This window comes from Maylandia zebra, linkage group LG10 (genome assembly GCF_041146795.1).
Source record: "Maylandia zebra isolate NMK-2024a linkage group LG10, Mzebra_GT3a, whole genome shotgun sequence".
Taxonomy (NCBI): Eukaryota; Metazoa; Chordata; class Actinopteri; order Cichliformes; family Cichlidae; genus Maylandia; species Maylandia zebra.
Window position 1 is genome coordinate 21,598,046 of NC_135176.1, and position 20,146 is coordinate 21,618,191.

At 39.5% G+C, this 20,146-nt stretch overlaps 2 protein-coding genes across 9 annotated transcripts in view; one reads left to right on the forward strand and one right to left on the reverse strand.

The window, feature by feature from the left end:
- Positions 1 to 9,722, reverse strand: part of LOC101480767 (rho GTPase-activating protein 26) — an 88,153-nt gene extending 78,431 nt beyond the window's left edge. Inside the window, exons 1-2 of one of the 4 annotated variants that reach the window (XM_076889335.1) lie at positions 9,522 to 9,722; positions 9,006 to 9,162 (exon numbers count right to left, since the gene is read on the reverse strand). In XM_076889335.1, the coding sequence (XP_076745450.1) occupies positions 9,006 to 9,159 (154 nt within the window). In that variant the 5' untranslated portion in view covers positions 9,160 to 9,162; positions 9,522 to 9,722. Of the gene's footprint in view, positions 1 to 9,005; positions 9,273 to 9,347; positions 9,475 to 9,521 lie in introns of those variants that run through there. The other 3 variants (XM_004550345.5, XM_004550344.6, XM_004550343.6) reach the window with 3 other exon arrangements.
- A 4,590-nt stretch (positions 9,723 to 14,312) lies between these two features.
- On the forward strand, positions 14,313 to 19,067 carry LOC101481636 (putative fibroblast growth factor 1). 5 transcript variants are annotated; one of them, XM_004550347.3, is made up of 4 exons: positions 14,313 to 14,460; positions 16,420 to 16,636; positions 17,124 to 17,227; positions 17,731 to 19,067. In XM_004550347.3, the coding sequence occupies exons 1-4, from the start codon at positions 14,419 to 14,421 to the stop codon at positions 17,914 to 17,916; spliced, it is 549 nt and encodes a 182-aa protein (XP_004550404.1). In that variant the 5' UTR covers positions 14,313 to 14,418; the 3' UTR covers positions 17,917 to 19,067. The 5 variants fall into 5 exon arrangements, with proteins under 5 accessions (XP_004550404.1, XP_004550406.1, XP_004550407.1 ...); XM_004550349.3 differs by lacking the exon at positions 14,313 to 14,460 and adding an exon at positions 15,328 to 15,412; XM_004550350.6 differs by lacking the exon at positions 14,313 to 14,460 and adding an exon at positions 15,328 to 15,408.
- Positions 19,068 to 20,146: the final 1,079 nt, after the last annotated feature.

Below are 20,146 nucleotides of genomic sequence, written 5' to 3' on the forward strand. Positions count from 1 at the left end.
AGTCACCAGAAAATATTCTAAGAGCGTTGAGCTTTTTGTTGGGGGGCTTGCTGTTATAATACATCAGCAAGCTGCTTTCTACTCAATTCACAAAAAACTGTGGGTGTTATAATTTGTCTTATTATATACAGTAACCACATACATAATGTGTGGCCTTACAGGATGGCTATCGATCAGTAGGTAGAGTAGGTCATCTACTGAATGCAAGGTTGGTGGTTCAGTGGCTGATTGGCTGCTCCATTCTTCATGCTTCATCCTTCGGCAAGATACCACAAGTAACTCTCTGATGTGTGAATGGGTGAATAAGGCATGTTGTATAAAACGTTTTGAGTGCTCAAGTAAAAAAGTACTATATAAGACTCAGTCCATTTACCACTGGAACCAGTATAGGGTTCAAGGGGAGGCTAGAACATATCCAAGTGAAGGCCTCAGTCACACAGGTCTAGAGACCAGTCGTTGACCTCCTGGTGATCACTGGTCTGTAGAGAAAAGTGTTCACAAAAAGAGGTATATGGTGATGTCACTAGCAGACTGCTGTGATCGCCTGTAGTTTGCATTGGGCACAATACAAATTCATGCAATTCATCTACAAGCAGTCACCAAGTGCTTGTAGAGTGGATGTAGGAAGTGTGAAAACCAGAAACCGAGACTATTTTCTTCCAAAGTAAAAGCCTCATCTTTTCAAGTGTGTTAGTGGCTGTAATAAGGTAGAAGTTAGATTTTGAAGACACACTCTCCATTTCTGGCTAGCAGCACACTTTTTCCAAGTTTCAGTACTGCTTGGCAAGTAAATTGTTTGCTGATGAATCTGTGACATCCACTAAAACAATCTGCTACCAACAAAATCAATCATCAGGAGGTTTTTGGTGTAGCACCCTTACACCCAGGTTCACCCAGCGAGAGCCCTCACTCACTCGACACATTTCACTTGTGACCATTGGTGGACAGGGAGTCGTTGACTGATCCCCAGGATTATGTGACTGAGGTCTAACACAGAGAGAAAGTTGGGATAGTACCTAGAAAGAAAAACAACCTGTGGGGCTTGGGCCAAAAATAAATAAATAAATCAAACCAAAACACACATTAGTGGCTAATCTACAAAGACTATGGCCAGATTGTTTAAAAATTGTCACAATTGAGCTCCGAGACTCCAAACTGGAATATAATTACAGGCTGAAGCATTGTTTAAATAACTGAAACATAAACAGCAGTTATAACTGTGAAACAGTATTGGGTAAAAGCAATGGTGAATTGTTGGGGTGGTCATGTTAGGTTCAATACAGGTCCTTTGTCTTTAACTGGTTACAATAATTACAGCAGTTTTCTCATTATGTGTCTTAGACAGGTTCCAAAAACAACTAGACCTTTTAGCTTATCACAAGAACCAAGATAAGGCTATTACAAATCAAAACACTTGCATAGTATGTTTTCAATCAATAGTGTTAATACCAGAACTAAATCACTGAGTTATATTTACACATTTAAGATGTGAAACAAAAAATGATCAAGTATCACAACAGATAATAGAAGTCACAACTCTGAATCTTGAGACACACTTTTAGCTGAAAACATTGCAAAAATCACATGTTGCTGTCATGCAAGCGTCTGAGCATGCTGCCTCGTTTCCTTTGGAGCTCCAGTGAACGCTTAGCTGGTAATTACGATTTTCTTGGCTGATTGAGCCGTGTCATGTTAGAGGTGGAGCAGAGAGCCAAACATTTCTACAGCCTCAGTAATAACAAGCTAGGTCGACCCTAAAATGACATCTGGCTAACACACGCAATCGCATCAACATCTGCGTGTGCGCACACATGGGCATCTGCTCATGCGCATGTTCATCTCACGTCCCACGTTTGTGCACGCTTCAAAACTACTTATTCAAGTGAGGGTTTGTGGCTGTCAGAGTCTATACTAAAACACAGTTTGTGTGCGTTTGCATGTGTACAGGCTTTGGTCTGAATGTGTCTACATCTGTAATTGCTACACAAGCCAGTCTGTTACCCTCAAACAGGATGAAGCTGCTGTTAATTTGCAACAGTGGCGATGGCACCTCTGCAAGCAACATTTGTTTTTTGGTAAATAATATGATGACTATGTGATGAGCAATTACATATCAAATCTGGAGACTGTAAAAATGAAAAACAATTTGGGAAGAATAATAAAAAAATAAATGCAGAAAAAATAAAGACATTGTCATTCCAGTCCAGTGTTAAGCTTTGCTGTTTTGTTCTGCTCTACCTCTACTTTATTAATGTGGAAGTTTATTGACTAGGGCAAAAAAGAAAATACAGTAAAATCCCCCCACTACGTTTATATGTTTGGGGGAATTAAGCCAGTTCTTACAGGAAATGCTTGACAAGGCTTCCAATATGAATGCTGCTGGAAAAGAAGGTATAAAGTCTAAACATGAGTATATCTGGAGCAGAGGAAGGTATATAAAACCGCCACAGTTTCTGTTTGGTCACCCAAAATAGCATCACCAACATTGTGTCTGGCCAAAAGTGAGATATGGTCATAAGCACACTTTTAGTTTGCAAGAAGTCAGAAAGTCCTTTCTACAGGCCTCACAACGTGCCAGTCAGATTGACCTTTTGACATGGTAGATATCGTGGGCATGGTGGCGTACAAATGGACTGTGCAGAAAGGGGATTTCAGGATATAGCAGGCAAAACAGTTTTGCTTCACTGTAACTGCTGTCAAAGTTAAAAGAAACAGAACCTTGACAAAAACATTACATAGACTGGTGAGTTAAACATGTGGGTCAGAGGACCCACATGTTTAACTCACCAGTCTCATCACATGACGAACTCTACTCAACTGAAAATAAAAAAGTGACAGGAACAGGCATATTTTACAGTAAGCCCAAGGTTAAAACTGTCATAATAAAAACACAAGTGAAAGCTGTCAGGCTACCCCAGGCAAACAGCAGCAAACTGTAACCAGCTAAACCTTAGGGGCTTCCCGGGACAGTCACACATCCCCCTCACTGTTTACAGAAAAGCCGAGGAGGTGGAGGTGCGTGTGCGCAGACAGTTACTTATGTAACTGCAAAGAGGACTCTGACATGCTGTTAGATATTACAGACCTGTTGCAACGGATTCAAAAGCACATGACGCAGCACAGCGCAGGTATACAAAGATTAACTCAAAAAATTTGCTGACTTGCTCTTTATTTGCCAGCACCCTGCTACAATGGCACAGAACACGCAACAACATCTCCCTCTCTCATCCCGGCCTTAGTGAATCAGGTCACGCCGTCTGATTTCTGGATCCCACATTGGACAAAAGCAGAATTGTCTTCGTAGCCACACATCAGCTGACCAGCGCTTTGTCGTGAAAGAGAATTGGGCTAGTTTGCTGTTAAAAAAGGTATATTTAGCAGAGTGGAACATCTGCCCTTTGCAGGTTCTGTCCTATCTGAACAGTGTAAATAATAAACTACTTTGAACAAGCATGTTCAAGCTTCATCCCTGTTTGTGGTTTGCTGACTGCAAGGATCACTCTGTACTGCAACAGCGAGGCCAAGTAATCCAAACAATTTACCTAACAGAGCAAGAAGGTCCATCATGATGTCTTTTGTGGTGTTAAGTTGTAGCCAAGAATTTTTGACAATTTATCAATGACCAACTTCAGAGACTGGTTCAACTCGGCTCACGACAACAAACGGGCAATGGATATACTGTTTGTGCACTCTGGCCCTCTCTTTAATGAGCAATGAGGATCTTCCCCATGGAAGACACGTTGGACAAACATGCCATCTTCCTGCTGCATCAACAGTTCTTCAGCAACATCTCCCAGGAGGAAACAGACCTCTGTTTCAGTCTCCAAGTGACACAACTTCCAATTTGGTCATGCACAAAAGCAGCCATAGCATGCCTGAGTTCCTCTTAACTCGTAATTCAATAACTGGGGTTCATTCCCCAGAGGAATTTGGAAGACTTTTTCCAGTACCATCATAACAGATTTTGTTAAACACATTACTACTGGTCATCTTAGCATCGGCACACCACTGAATATGTTGTTGAATACAATAATCTACTAAGCTTTAGCCAAAGAGATGATTTCACATATGGTTAAACCAAATTTTGGAGTCACTTTCAAAGTACTTAACTCATCTCTGTGGTATTATCCAGTTCTGGAGTGCCAGTCATAGTTTCATTCATTCTTGCATGACATTCTATCATTTCTAGAAACCAGAATCATGGTCAAATACTGCCTGTATTATGAAAATTGTTAATGCTCAACAGTTTAATTTCCCATCACACAATCAAATTCAAATGAAATTACAGTTAACTTTGTCATTATACCGCTGCAGCAGCAACATTGGTAAAGGTTTGACCTCCAAACGACGACTTTTATCAGTTCATTAGACAAAACAGAAACGGAGAAACTTTTGAGAACTAATTCTTATTGCCATTTGTAGATGTGATAGGCTAAACTTGATTGGGAGCTAAATATCCATGAAAATTTCAAAAACATACCCCCAAAAGCTTTTGATTTACTGGACGCTTTTGAACTTACCCATCTCGCGCCATCAAGCAGGTTTTTTTGTGTCTTCTCTCTAGGGCTGGGCCATATTATACCGTTCACGGTAATACCGGTATAATGTTAGGCAACGATAGGAAAATGAAATATCGCGATAAAATGGGAATAAAACGCGCGTGCGCAGTGCCTTTGTTTTCATACGCACATGGCCGATTGTTGAGTGAAACAGATGAACCAGAATTGGTTTGTAAAAATGGTGCAACTTCCGTGATGTGGAACTGGTTTGGTGTTTGTCCGTCAGATACACAACAAAGCACATTTTTTTGCAGAACATGCAAGCGGCCGTTGTTATTGTCATATTTGTCGGACTAAGATGCTCTTAAATCTGGGAGTAATCTGGGTCCTAAACTCTCTGTATTCTTCAGGTCAAACAACACTGCAGCATCACTTAGAGTTAAAAACTGTCTAAATTCTTTCATCTTTAATAAAACAATCAGCATTGCTGCTTAACCAGGTGTAACTATAAAGTTTAACTTCCAGGCATCCATGAAAACAAAAGTTATTACATTTAACGGAGTTAGAAGTTAGCAGGAAGTTAGCGGAAGTTAGCTCGCTAGTTTCGCTAGTTACCTAAGCATGATATGTTCTGACTGAGAGATTTCTGAAAAAAATCAAACGTACAGCTCTGCTATCACTTCCAACATAAATGAAGACAGGAAACTAAACAGCAGTGACGTTTGTAGGGTTACTGAAGTTGGGCTAGCTGGTATATAATGAAGTGCTACGTGATCGCTAGCGACACAGCTATGTTAGCATAACATAAACAGTGAAGCTGGAGGACGAACACTAACACTTTTCCACTTATAAAAGTTAACGTGAAGGTTCTTCATGGTTAGAGACAAATGCAATCGCATGGCAGGATGCTGTAAACGGACCAAACTTCAGTCAGGAGAACAACTGAGATAATCCATCCACAATACAAGGTTAGTCATTAATATACTGCAACAACATGGGAATAGAGCAGCTGCCAGAGAATTCAACATTAATGAATCAATGGTACAGAAGTGGAGGAAGCAAGAAGAATGAGTTTAATAAAGTTTGATTTATCTGACTGCTTTGTTTCGCTTAATGTGCCTTATAATCCTGTGCACCTTATGGTCCGAAAAATGCGTACTGCACACTGCAGTTTAATGTTGCAAAGCACCTCTTTTTAACTTCAGTGGATATTATACATGGTTATGCTCAGGATATGTCAGCCCATTTCTACTGGAAATGCCTTTTGGTTAAACTTTCAGCAAGGAATTTGCATTTGCACTGTTACATTTTTATAAAGCTTTAATGTACATAAAAAACAGCTTCTTGTTTAAGTGAAAATAAATGGAAGGTTGTCTTTTTGCGCTAGTAATGTTGTGGAGTTGTATTTTGTCTCGCATCAATTATATCGTCGGTTATATCGTTATCGCAAATTTTCAAATATATATCGTGATAAATATTTTTGGCCATATCGCCCTGCTCTACTTCTCTCTCTTGTAGTTCATGCTTTTTCCTTCCCGCTGTCCCTTTCCTTCCATTTATCTGCAGGGATCTCTGGCTCCAGGTAACCAAGCTACTCTGTGTTTATTGTTTGTTGTTGCTCATTACTTTTCTTTCTTTTCTTTCCCCACACCTCAAACAGTCCTGGCTGTCTCCACATTGTTGTCATGCATAACAGCAGCAGAGAACACTGGCTTTTCTCTGTAATGCTTCAAGGTCTTGATCTCACTTTGCTCTAACGCCGTTTTCACACAAAAGCAATGTGACTTATTTCAAAGCACTTTATTAATAATGGATTGCATTTTATATAGCGCTTTTCGGGGCCCTCAAAGCGCTGTACAATTCCACTATTCATTCACTCTCCCATTCACACACTGGTGGAGGCAAGCTACAGTTGTAGCCACAGCTGCCCTGGGGCAGACTGACAGAAGCGAGGCTGCCATAATCGCGCCATCGGCCCCTCTGGCCATCACCAGTAGGCAGCAGGTGAAGTGTCTTGCCCAAGGACACAACGACAGAGACTGTCCGAGCCGGGGCTCGAACCGGCAACCTTCCGGTTACAAGACGAACTGCCAACTCTTTGAGCCACGATCGCCCACGATCACTTTGAACATGATTTTGTTGATAAATTATTATCTTTATTATTATTATTATCATCATTAGTAGTAGTAGTAGTATTACAGAAGAATTTTAGCACTGTATCCTCCTGAGAACCGAGGAAAAAAGAATCTTCCCATTAAACGTTTTTTTCTTTGGATCTAAAAGAGGTAACCCAAATACAGGAGATATCACTGGAAAGCCCAGGAGGTCCTCTACGTAGTACATCAGGACGTAATAGGGTACCTGAAATAAGTCAAAAGATATAGACTAAAAACAAATGTCCATTACAGAGAACATGCATTAAACAGTGCTTTTGCACCAACAAGGGGATTCCCAAAGAGCTACTGGGAAACTGGCATAACACAGCACGTTGTTTAATGTGTCCTTAAAAAGAATTGAGGAAACAAGCGGAGGACAAAAGAAGAAGCGGCAGGTCTAAATATACACACATCTATAGCAGATGAGCAGCATCTGAAAATCGTGTCTTACGAACCAGTGGTCTTTGATTTATTTTCCTATCAATCATAGATTGGTTTCCCCAGAGCCCTCACCTCAGTGTGGGATCATCTCAACAGTGAAGAGAGCAAAATTCAGCCAACGTCCACAGACGAGCTTTGAATGTCCTTCAAGATGCTTGGAGAACTATTCATGAAGATGACTGAGGTAACATGAAATGTTACCTAAGAGAGTTCCGGCTGTGTTAAAGAATTAAAGTTGATCTTACCTGACATCGACCGTCATGCTCATTACAATTGTAAAAACTCTGTTTTTGCCTTGGACACTGGATTTCCATGTATCTTTGCACATGTTTCAATGAAATCTCTGCACCCATTTCCCATTTTCTTAGGAAGATATAAAGAAATCTGGGGTGGCTCAAGACTGTATGCAAGCAAACTACACTGAGTAAAAACAGCTGCTAACTGTGAATTTTAGTATAGTTGAACCATGACATCACAAATTCTGAATGTGTTCATTTGTTAAAGTTTATGCCAGAATAAGATTTCATGCTGGTCAGTGCAGACATTTGGACCAGCCTCTAGAACATACCACAGTAATACTGACCACCAAATCTTCCCTCCTTACTGCACGTCATTTTGAGCCCTGCCCGTCATGAACTTTATATCAATGCAGACTTAAAAGGCGCAATAAAAAGTTAGACTTGAATAGTACTGACAGGACTATTAAAGACACAGCAAGTCTTTAATGGCACTTGTTTATCTTTGCACATGCTGATGAAAACTGTGTAGGCACAAGAATGAACTTTACACTACCGAAGCAGGAAGTGCTGTCACAGCCTCTGAGGTGCTCGTGACTCCCTACCAAAAGTGAAAGCCTTGGATTTCATATTTTTGCATGGAAAAAACTATTAGTTTAATCTTTTACTAGGGAGGTGGGATTATGCTTAGCCTTAGCTGAACCGTGGTTCACTGAAGTAAAGTTATGCATAAAAGTTACACATTAATGTTTTGTTTAAGGTTAGTAGTCATGGTTCACCCAGTGTTATGTGATAGGAGCTGCCCTGATTAGGATGATAAGATTAACATTTGAATGTTGGACATTTGCTATTATTCAAATTCATATCTTCTTGCTTTTGAAGAATACACATTAGATAAACCTTGCCATTAAATGTATACACTAGCATGCATTTTCCAACCTTCTTTGTCGTTCACGTCATGCATTAATGTTTGCTTATTCCTCATCATTTCTCTTGTAAATATGTGTGAGAACCACTGAGCCCATTTCCGTGCATGCATAAACACACTTGGCCTGTAATGCTGATCTAAGTTTGACCTATAGAGAAACAGAAATATTTTACCACCACACCTAAAAGTCATATTCCGTTCAATCCCACTCTGATTTTTATGCCTTTCTACAATAAAAATTTTAATGTAAAATAAAGGCTTTTGTTTTTAGATTAAAGGCCAACGTTTGTAGCATATCACAGCCTCAAATCCCATCAGATGAACAGCAGCAGATATCAATGTAGATGAAACACAGTGCACACCCCCTCGCTCACTGTAAACACCTCACAATGTAGCTAATGGGAACAAATGTGCTGACAACATGAGAGGACACTATGCACTGTGATCAGTCAAATTCACCCGCCTAGCCTCTCAGCATGCCTTATCAGAAACACACACACACACACACACACACACAAAGCAGAGTGTAAGCCTTTCACATGAATCCAATGAAACTGAGACTTTCACACCTGGGGGCTTCTCACCTCTCAATCCTTGTGATTCTATCAAGCCCACATGAACCAGATTTGGCTGTTTTCCCCTTTATTTCAATAATTAGGGACATCACATATAACTGTCAACTGCAACCTCCTCGCACACATTTTATCAGTCTCACACACTCACGCCCCTTCCAACCTCCACTTACTTTTCAAAGCCTGGATCAGAGCCTTGCTGTCTTTAATCAGCTCTTTGATGAACTTGTTGGTTTTGTCCAGCTCTAGTTCGTGAGACTTGAGTCTCTCCCTGAACTGTGGACTGTCCAGGTAGCAGTCGCTGAATTCCAGGGCAGGTAATCCCATCTTCTGCACCACCACCACCCGGCAAAAGAATAAACGATTGGGACAGCAGGAGGAAAGAGGAACGAGATGATGATGATGGAGGGAGAAAACCTGTTGTTCTGGTGCTGCTTTTGCTGTTGTAAATGATAGAAAATCCAATTACAACATGAAAACAACAGGGCGGAGATGGATCCGAGAGAAATCCCTACCTACATAACCTCGTTTTTCTTTGCAAAGGAAAACACTCAGGCAGACACACAAGGCAGCAGCAGTAACACAACAAGACATCCAATTAAAATTAAATTTCAAAAGAGGGGGGGGGGGGGGAGACAGAGCTGAATAAGTGTCTGGAAATGGATTTCAAAGAAAAGGTGTCCACTTGCTCAGGTAAGCCGGTGCTGCATTCCTCTCGAACGACTCATTCTGGACCGGACAGACTGAAACGGGGCCGAGGAGGAGGGAGGCAGCAAAAAAACAAAACTCCGCTCGTAAATGCGGTGTCTTCCCTGGGCGGTTTTAAATGCACTGTTTTCTCCCAGCACCGCTCAGCTCAGCGCCGCAGACCGTAATCAACCTACCCCGACAAGGATAATCCACTGATTGACGTCTGTCTAGACCAATGAGATGGCAAGGCACGACGTGGAGGGCAGTTTCGACCATTTAGGGGCGGATCGAGCGGTGAGCTTCTCCAGAGCAAAGATGGGTGGGATAAAAGAAGGAGGGTCCACTCTGACCAAGTTTCCTGAAACTGCATTGGAAAAGTGAACTCTTAGAATTAGATGGAAAGAGCAGCACCCAGCATATAAACAGTGAAAATATTCGCACATTACTACTTCCTTCATAATTAATTAGTAATTAATACTTAGCAGGTAGGCTTAATTTTATTAAGTCAACATTCTACCTTTGATACTTCAACCAATGTCAGCATGTTACACTCTAAACAGAAAAACAAAGAAAGTAAATCACTGGAAGAAAAGTTAATAGCTCACCAAAGTCAACACACATCTGATCTCCTAAGACCTGTAAATGTATGTACTGCATTTTATCCCGGTCCACTGGACCACTTCTGAACATCACCAACCACTACCCCAGCTTTGCCATCCTACATACCTGTGCCACTAGTTTACAAATCTCAGGTGTGGTTAATAATTAGTGCAATGTAAAATTATATGCCAATAGTTTATGTCATTAAAGTATGAAATTAAGCAACAAAGTGGTTGTCTGCTTTTGGTTTGTTTCTATGCAGTTATATTCGCTGTGTTTGATTACCACTAGATTCATCATATTTATGAAAAGCTAATGCAAGTCATCTAATCAGTAATCCCATTAAAAGGCTGTTTTTCTGGAGATGATGTCACTCACAGTGCTTCACAAGCTAGGGCAATCAGCATACTATGCACTTCCCACTACAGTGTACATGGAGGAAAATAAAGGGAGTATCAGGTACACAACAGTTACCTTTAAACCGAAATGATGAGCTTATTACTTTCTTTATTAATTTCTTGGTTTTTCCAAAAGCTCAAACGCCAAAAATATTTGGTTACTATTGTATAAAATGAGGATTTCTGAAAGATTGGAAGACATATCTTTACATTTGAAGAAGAGAACGGTTTACATTTTGAGTCGAAATTGCTTAATTGTCTAAATTTTCAAAGTTTCTATTGAATGGTGTGAACTTTAACCCGTGGGGTAAAAACAATGTCAATTGGAGCTTCCCAGAAAGTAGGCTCGCTCTGGGATGAAAGACTAATAACTGGGTCACATGTATGAAATACTTTTCATTCATTTTATTTCAATGACCGGAACATGTTTCGGCTTAAAAGCGTCCCACAGGTCAAAACCTGTCAAAGATCGAGTGAACCATCTTTTTGTGAATAAACGATCTGTGTATGCAGCGGCTCCGGAGTCTGGTTGGTGGGAGGAGACGGTGATGTCATTTCAACCAGAGCGGGGAATTTCTGTAGAGAGGAGAGGTACCCACCAAGGCTCATCACCTCTGGCGCCCTCTACTGGTAAGAGGCTGCATAAACAGAGAGGGGGCATTACGTGTAAGAGGTGGGAACTCGGAAACCCTTGCGACTCACCCTGTCGTATATGTATTTCTGGGAGGAGTATGCAAACTGAGTTACTGTCGTTTGCGACACGCCAATTTAATGTTAATTTCGCAGTGAAAGAGCATACCTTATTTTTTGCACTGGATACTGGGAAAAACTGGCTGCGACTTTTGTATTTATCGCATAAAACCAACCACACCTGAGCGCACTAGTTTGCCTTTTCTGAAAATCTGGTCCATAGTTGTTTGCATCACATTAAAATAGCTGTGATGTTTTATAATATAATGTAAAAATACGCCATATCATCAAAATATATATATAATAGGCTGTAATAAATATGGTTCCAGATGGCTCTAAACTGGTAGTTTTAGATATGTTTTTTACACTCTATGACTCTCTTTGATAAGAGGGAACATCCGTTTTAAAGTGATCTGATCTAGCTGTGAGCACTACGGGTGGGCTGATAGATCGATAGTATCGATATTTGATGGAAAGGCGTGATTTGTTGCATTAGCTAATAACTGTGGCAAGTAAAAACGAAAGTGATTTATCTTTGTGTTCAAAATTGTTCAAATTAATAGTGATTTATCTTACCATGACTCACTGTTCTCCCCTACATAGGCTATTGGCTTTGGCAATACTTGCTCTGTATTTATTTGATATCAGCTTGATACTGATCTACCGGCAGATCCGGTAAAGCTTGAAGAGGCCTAATGCATTTCCGCCACTGATTCCTGTCCTGAGATCTCACTTCATGTCACTGATACATGCACACTAAGTGCATGTGGTTATTGTGCGAAAACAGCTCATATTTAGAAGTGTCACTTCCTCTGTCAGAGTAGAGCACTGCATCTGGTCGCTTGCTCATTACCCCATCTGTCACAGTCTGGTGTACGCAGACATGCAATGTACAGGAAGTCACCTGTTGCTTATGTATAAATTTTTAAAATCCAGGAGGCTAGTTTAAGAACCAGAATTAACCACCACACAACGAGGTGATGCAGGAAACAGATTTTTCTTTAGGATCAGCATTTGGTCTTAATAATTCTCTGATAACGCCAAGAAAAAATAGACCACAAAAAACTGAAGGGGAAGAAATTGTATCTGAAATGGAGAACATAGCACTTAATAAGACAACTGGAACAAATGCATTTTGATGACAAGCCCAAGACTGCCAGGAACTCAAGAATTTAGGTGGAATTATCTAGAGAAAAAGAAAGCACTGTTACAAACCTGCCTCAAGCATCAGACACATTATTGGGGATTTAATTTTTGGCAGAATACTTGTAGATTAATGGCACCTAATCAGCAGCATGTCAAAGATAAAAGCATATGATGACTGAGTATCAGTTAGCCTTTTAAAGCCCCATAAAATGAATTCATGCAATATGAACTGAGATGAACCCAAGGAGAATTATCAGACTTTAGCTTTTTAATCTGCAGCTTGTAGTTTTTTGGTTCACTCACACCAATTTTTGGTGTCAAAGCTCTGACAAACAACACTGTCTGCACACAATCTCACTGGCAGGCAAGGCTGGTGTACAATCTACAACATTAAGAAGCTAATTAGCCGCATATTTGTTTCAGGAATGGAAATATTGAAGTTGATATTCACCAGCTGATCACACTCAAACACACAAACACCCAATAAATGCTAGCGTGTAAATGTGCATTTGATACTACTTTCACTGTTCTGATACTGTGCCAATAAAAAACTGAGAATGCCGGTTTAATGAGAATGCAGTATAATGGTGCATGCTCTAAATATGCCTGTGTCAGCTCTGTGGACATGAACAGCAGACTTGATTTTTTGCAGACTGAAGCACCTCTAAGGTTAACCCATTCTGCCATCTTGTGGTTAATAGAAGCAAAGAAAAAGAAGCAGTTCAATGCTGATGGAACAGGTGAGAGAAAAGTAGGTCAGATTCCTCAGTTTTTGGTTATCACTCTTTTTTTTCTGCACATTCTTGACACGGTCTTGTGCCTCGTGATTACTTGACTTCAAAGTGATGGTTTTAACCTTTAGATGCACTGCAGATGATGAATTAGGGAGAGAAAAATCCATTAGAAGAAGACGGGGACAAAGTAGTCAGTGTGAATATATCACCTAGCCTGCACACCGCCACTGTTTATTCTCACATAGCTGCAGGAAAGACAGTGAACGGCTGCAAAAATAGATATTGAGATTGCCATGTCTTGGAAGCCATTTCCACCATTTTTAGAAATGTCAGCGCATCACAGTGCATATCCAAAAATGTCTATTTTTATAGGCTTTGGAAAATGCTTTTAATATGTCCTGCAGCATTTTGAATCATAAATTCCTATAACTCCCCCCAAATTCCCAACATTAACCTTGTGTAAGCGCTAATGTGAGGGTGTCGATCATTTCTGTGTTATCTTCTGGACTTACATTCCTTTTTTTTAATGTGTTTTCCTCTCAGAGCTGCTTCAGTGTTACTGCCAGTCAAAAATCAGCCTCATATCTTTTGGTTAACCTTTTAGGAGAGTGTGTCTGTTCTTTTTCAAGATTACAGAGCTGGAATTATGGAGGTACAAAACTCGACATTTCCTTCTTTCTGTTTTTTTTTAATGAATCTTTGTTTTGGATATGAAGTATTTTGTTGAAAATACAACTTTGTTTTTCCTTAATGCCTCATTTAAGTACAGTATTCCTCCATTTACACCCCACATACTTTTACTGTATACATGTAATGCACTCGTACTTTTGATACCTGAGTATTATATGTTTTGCAGGAATTTTATGGAATCCTATTATCCTGTAATATGGGAAGCAGAACTTGGAATCCAAAGGCACTGGCATTATGTTAATTCTGGAAGCTGAAGTCATTCCCTTTGTGTCTCTTATAAATGTTTATATTGTGTTGCCTGCCAGTGTCTCCAGGAGGACACCACTACAAGAATGTATCAGTGCTCAGTCAGACAGGCGGCCTGGCTCATTTCTAGGGTCTGGCTTGTCCTCCTTCTCCCTCTCCAGTCGTGGATGGTAATTTTAGTCCTGACGTTAGCCTGTTAAAATGCGTCCTCTGACGTTGTTAGAAGAGGGGGTGAGGTGAGGGAGGAGTGGATGGAGTTCAAATTCATACTTAAGAAGCCCGTATAAAGGCCAGACACTTCACTGGCAGAGAAAGGAGGAAGACAGTTTGGCACAAGAGGCCCCAAAAACTTTGTTTCAGTCAAGCCTCAGTTAAGAGGAAAAAAAGAGGACATGCTGGCTCAACGGGGGCACTGTCACATGACATTGTCACAGGTAGGTGAAGATGGCTTATTGTCTGTGTGGTAATAAAGTTGGCTAGTAATTAGTGCTGCAGAGTTAAATACGGATCTTCATAACAAAAAATGAAGTTAATGTTTGTCTTTCTTTGTGCTTTCTTTTTGACTGTCTGGTCTGTGTGTGTACATATCTGTAACATAACTTTTCCCCTGCTTTTTGATACTTCTGCATATATATATATATATACATATATCAATAAAGATGTGGTTTGATGATCGTTAGAACAGCTTCTGGGTTTTTCCAAGGGTAGATGTATAGGTTAGTGATCACTGTCACTAACCTAGTTGTTTTGTTCTATAGGCAGGCCTGAAATACGAAAGAAACTGCTCAGTCAGAAAAGAGTGTTAGTCAAGGGGTAAAGAGTTAAAGACAAGGTAACAACCAGTAGAGTGCACGTGAGAATAATGAAATATTGTGGTAGATGAGTGGTTACAGTATGTGGTACAGTCCGTTTTACCACACAGTACAATCTGTTAGTCAAAGGCCAAAACAACTTACAGTGAAGCCAATTCAAATGAAATAAGAGAAAACTTCTTGTGAAGCACATGTAGAACTATTGCCAAGTGATTCAAAGTAAAAGAGGTGCTAGAAACGTGCAAACTAAAGGTTGTTTACTCGGACCACTGCAGGGTCAACGGAAAGCCTCCTATTTTTGTGGCTTTCATTGCACCCCCCCCCCCCTCACCAAACTTTACTTTAGCTCACCGTCATGCTCTTCATCTTTACACTGAAATAAACACTAAAATACACACAGATTCCAGCTCTCCTCCCACACATCTGTACTCTGACTCGGTCATTGGTTGGACTTTTGACGTCATTCCCACTTGCTGCTCTGTCCGAAGGTCCCCAAGCCAGTCTGGCACAAGCTCTCATATCCAGTAATCCTGTCCTCCAGATCTTGTTCTTAGGAAAAACAGACCGCCAGTGGGTAGGCCTTACATTCCTCCTGTGGCTTTCACTTTCCCTCGCTCTCTCTCTTTTTCCCCTTCTTCTCTCTGCTTCTTCCAAGACATTCCAGATGTGGGCTAACTTGGCTCTTCAGCAGCTATACCTCCGGTTTCAAATGATAACAAAGACCTGTGCGTGTTAGAGTATCCCCACTGGCTTGGTCTGCCACTGCTGTTTCTGGACTGGATTGACTTTATGACAGCTACCGCTGCTCTGGGATCTCAAGCATCCAGGAAATAAAAACTATACTGACAGTGTGGCTTTAAAATGAGCTTGACTGTTTTTTGGAAAAGCTGTTGAGGAAGCAGGGAATCCAGGGGTAAGACCAAGAGGGCTGCCTGGGCTCTAAATTCTCATATTGATAGTCGCTGATTTGTTGACGTGTTAACATGTCTGTTAAATCCAGCTGAACGATAGATTAGTGTTAATGCTTCAGAGAGTGTAGGAAGAATGTCAAGGGTCCAGTATCCCACGAGTAGGATTCAGCGTCATGTGTTTGCACCTATTTGTAAGATTATGCTGGCTAATATAAAACTTACTTAAAGGAAGTTAAACAATTACCACAAATTTCTCTCTTGGCTGTTATGTCCATGTGTTGGTTATTTTGTTGTCTAGCCTCACACTGATTTCAGGTGTAAGATTACATCACCCACCATCTGGAAATTATTTTTCCAAAGAGAATCAAAGTGATGCTCAGTTCTAAAACAAGTCCGGTCATGTTGCTGCCCCTCCTGGCCTTCATCCAGAACTGATCCCTGGATGGTTTTATCACTTCATAATAAAGTGTGTTCCTTAAAAGGCTGACAGAAAGTTACAGAGAGCCAGGCAGATGGAGAAAGTGATTAGGCGAGGGTAGGAAAGGGGAGCATTTCCTGTAATCATGTTATGAAGGCGACGTTGTCCTCCCCTTCCTGTTTCGTCTTGTGTCTCAGCCGCAGTCCAGGTGACGTGAACAGTGAAAACGTTGGATCTTCTCTGTCGTTGCAGACACAGGGACATCACGCTGCTCCGTCCATACCTCAAACTCTCTGTGTGATGTCTGAGGGAGACATTACAGTGCTGCCTTTTGGACCTGGGTCCCTGGACCTGTCCAAGCAGGAAGCCCAGACACTGACCAGGCTCTACAGTATGAATGGAGGCTATCACCTAAGGATTTTACCAGATGGAACCGTCAATGGTGGGAGGCAAGAAAATGACACATATGGTGAGGAAAAAAACAAAAGAACTGTTTGATTTGTGATTGCTGGTTATATTTCAAAATCAGGAGCCAGAGATTACGTGCAAGATATGAAGGGGAGGCTTTTAACTTTAGTTTCAACATTAGGTTAAAAGTCTTCGTGATTGTTATAACGATGGTAAACAAAAGAGAATGGGTAAACTTAAGATGTTTTGATTAAAGGTTATGAGGGTATGAGGAAAAGAGGACATCTTGCCACTAAAGGAATAATAATTAGGCTGCTGGTAAAGCTGCTCAGTGATTTGGTTTTGCAATAATAGCATCTTAACCTGTGTACACATTTGGACAGCAGGGCCTAGTTTCCCTGAAAAATACTTATTAAACTTTTATTCCGGGATATCACAGTTACATTGTTTTTACATGATTTGATCGTCCAGTTAACTTTGAAAAGAAAACAGAAAAAAACAAAAAAGCAATAACGCTGTGGTGTTGTGTTGTGTAATGTGTGTTGCAGACATCCTGAGGCTGAAGGCTGTGAGTGCGGGGGTGGTGGTCATCAAAGGTGAGGCGACAGGAAGGTATCTGGCTATGAACAGAAATGGACGCCTCTGTGGAGTAGTGAGTTGTGTTTTTATATATATATATATATATATATATATTGCAGTTTGACTTAAAAATGAATTTTGGATGGAAAGGTTGAACACTTACAGATTGCAACTAATGCTCACTGGTCCCGTTTGTCTTTCTATGTAACAGTTTCAATTCTTTTTTCATCAAGTCACACAATTGTTCATTCCTTTCTCAGCGTAAGTTTAAACTCGCTGATCGTTACAGTTTTGTAACGGTTGTGCAAAACAACCTAGACTGCAAAACAGTGGAAAGTTTCAGTGTAATTACCAAATTGCTGTGACTAATAATTTGTCACTGGGATGTCTAAAATAAAACAGACAAGCTTTATTTTAGAGGGTTGTTATGTTGATTATTATTTTGGTGATTCAGTATGTTACAATATTCCTCGTTGTATCCTGCTCAGTTACTGTTTGTGAATGCCCGCATTACCTTTAACCGTATATTGGTGATATAATCAATCCTCCCCCCCCCCTTTTATTTTCTTGCTTCAGCAAGCTCTGAACGATGAGTGTTACTTCCTGGAGAAATATGAAGAGAACCATCACAACACGTATCGTTCTCAGAAGTACAACTGGTACGTCGCCTTGAAGAGGAACGGCCAGCCCAAAGCCGGACCAGACACCCACCAGGGTCAGAAGGCCGTTTTTTTCCTGCCAAGGCCTGCAGGCAACATGTAAAGCCAAATGTCAGCAGGCACTGTATATTCGCTAAAATGTTTAAATGCACATTATTAGTGTAAAATTACACTTGACAAACGATTATGAGGTCACTGAAAATCTGTTATTTCTGGTAATGGCTGAGGCAAAACTCTTACTGGGCTAAATGTCGCTCTTCATACACAAATTTAACATTTGACTGAACAGTTTATAAATGATCATTGTATGGATATGTGATCATATCCAGCACAGTTTTTTTTTGTAAGTGCATAGCATATATACTTTATCTCACTGCAGACAGAAAATATATAAAGTGATTAATTTAAACCCTGATTTGAAACACCACAGGGAGGAAAAAATATGCAATTTACATACGTAAATGTATTTAGCATTACTAATGTCTGGCACAAAAAAAGAATATAATTAAAGAATAAAACCAAAAATATGGCATTGAATTCAAAATTTAAGAAAGGAAAGATATTCAAGGTTTACAGTAGTAATCTAAAAATGTCTTATATGGATTGAATTAATAATAATAATTGAATTTCAATCAATAGATATTTAGTCTTCCTAAACAATTCCTCATTTTGTAATGAATATGTCGATCGAGGGAGTCAAGAGAGCAAAGATGATATGGTGTTACTGTGAAGCCAGAATTCTTCCTTTTAAAACAGCAGCTCTTAAATAATTTGTGTTGCTAAGAATTATTATTGTATTAATATACTGTATTTGTGTGACTGTTGGAAGGCTGACAGACCTATAAAAGCAGATGTGAAAACTTTGTCAGAGAAATGAGTGAAGCTTTTATTAAGTGTGTTTATGTACGATGTATAGCAGGTATATAACGTAAGCTTTCTTTTATTTTGTAAAATGCTTCACAGTTCAAGTAAATTCCCCCCTTTTTAATTTTGAGTTAAAATCCTGTTACTGTAACTTTATCCTAGATTATTATGAATATGTATTTATAAAGATTTATTGCTAATAACATTTAATTCTACTCAACATTGTAAAAGACATTTTCTAAATAATGTATGCTTACAGTGAAGGAATAAAAAGGTAACTATATCACCTTTTCACAAAGTAATACATATTGTATTCACTCTATTTAAATGTAATGATTAAGCCTGTATTATTATACATGAATGAATAAATACTATTTTTGATTTACTGTATTTATGATAGTTATTACCTCTGCCAAGGAGCAATATGTTATTGGTAGGAGTTTGGTTGTGTGCCTGTCATTCTTTGGGTGTGTGTTAACGATCCATTAAAATCTGGCATGGATCCACTAAGGTCTTCAAGGTCTTCAAATGATCAAGTTATTGCTCAAAAACTGACAAAAAGCATTTTAACCTAGAAGCTATGATTCTTGCAAATGTGGTGCGTATTGATTGATGTACTACAATTACACAAATAAAAAATAACAACAAATAATTACACTAAAAATGATGTCAAGTATATAAAAATAGGTTTGAACATGGCAGATACCAAAAGCCTCCACTTTGCACTTGTTTTTACAACACGAGAAACTTCTTAAAGTGCATTTAAAAAACAAAATCAGTATATGCAAAATATAATATTACTATTGAGCTGCCTTGGCGGATGTTTGCGCTCTTGTAGTGCCTTTAGTTTTGTATTTAGTCTGTTTCTGATGTAATTTCTATGGCATTATTCCAATGTGAAAACTGGTGTTTTATTGATAAATTACACTGTTAAAGATATTTACTATAGGCAAAATATACATTTGGCCACAAGATGGAGGCATTGTCTAAACTTCCATGTATGGTTCTTGGGTTTACACGTCCAAATCCAAGTAAAGACGACTCGTGTATATAACAGGCATACCTAACAATTGATATAGTATATTTTTATATATTAACTGTCTTATAGTATGTACAAAAAATCAATGTAAATTAAACCATCTGAAAAAGCAGAAGGAAAATAATCAAGGAAAGCCATCCCAGGAGTCATTCTACTATCTAACTCTTTGTATAAAGATAATTACATTTTGAAGGACTGGAATTTTATTTTTATTTCTACCTAAAATAATATTATGCTGTTAAAATGTTATTCCACCACCAAAATATCTGAAATAGCTGAACTTCCCCATAGATGCCAAACATCCAGTGTCAATTTCCTGCTGTTGACAGATTTTCATTCTTAGACACAATATGTGTACCGAGCAGTTGCATAACAAAGCACTTGCAGCTAATTTTTTGAAAACTGTAAGGAAACCCCATATGCACTAGTT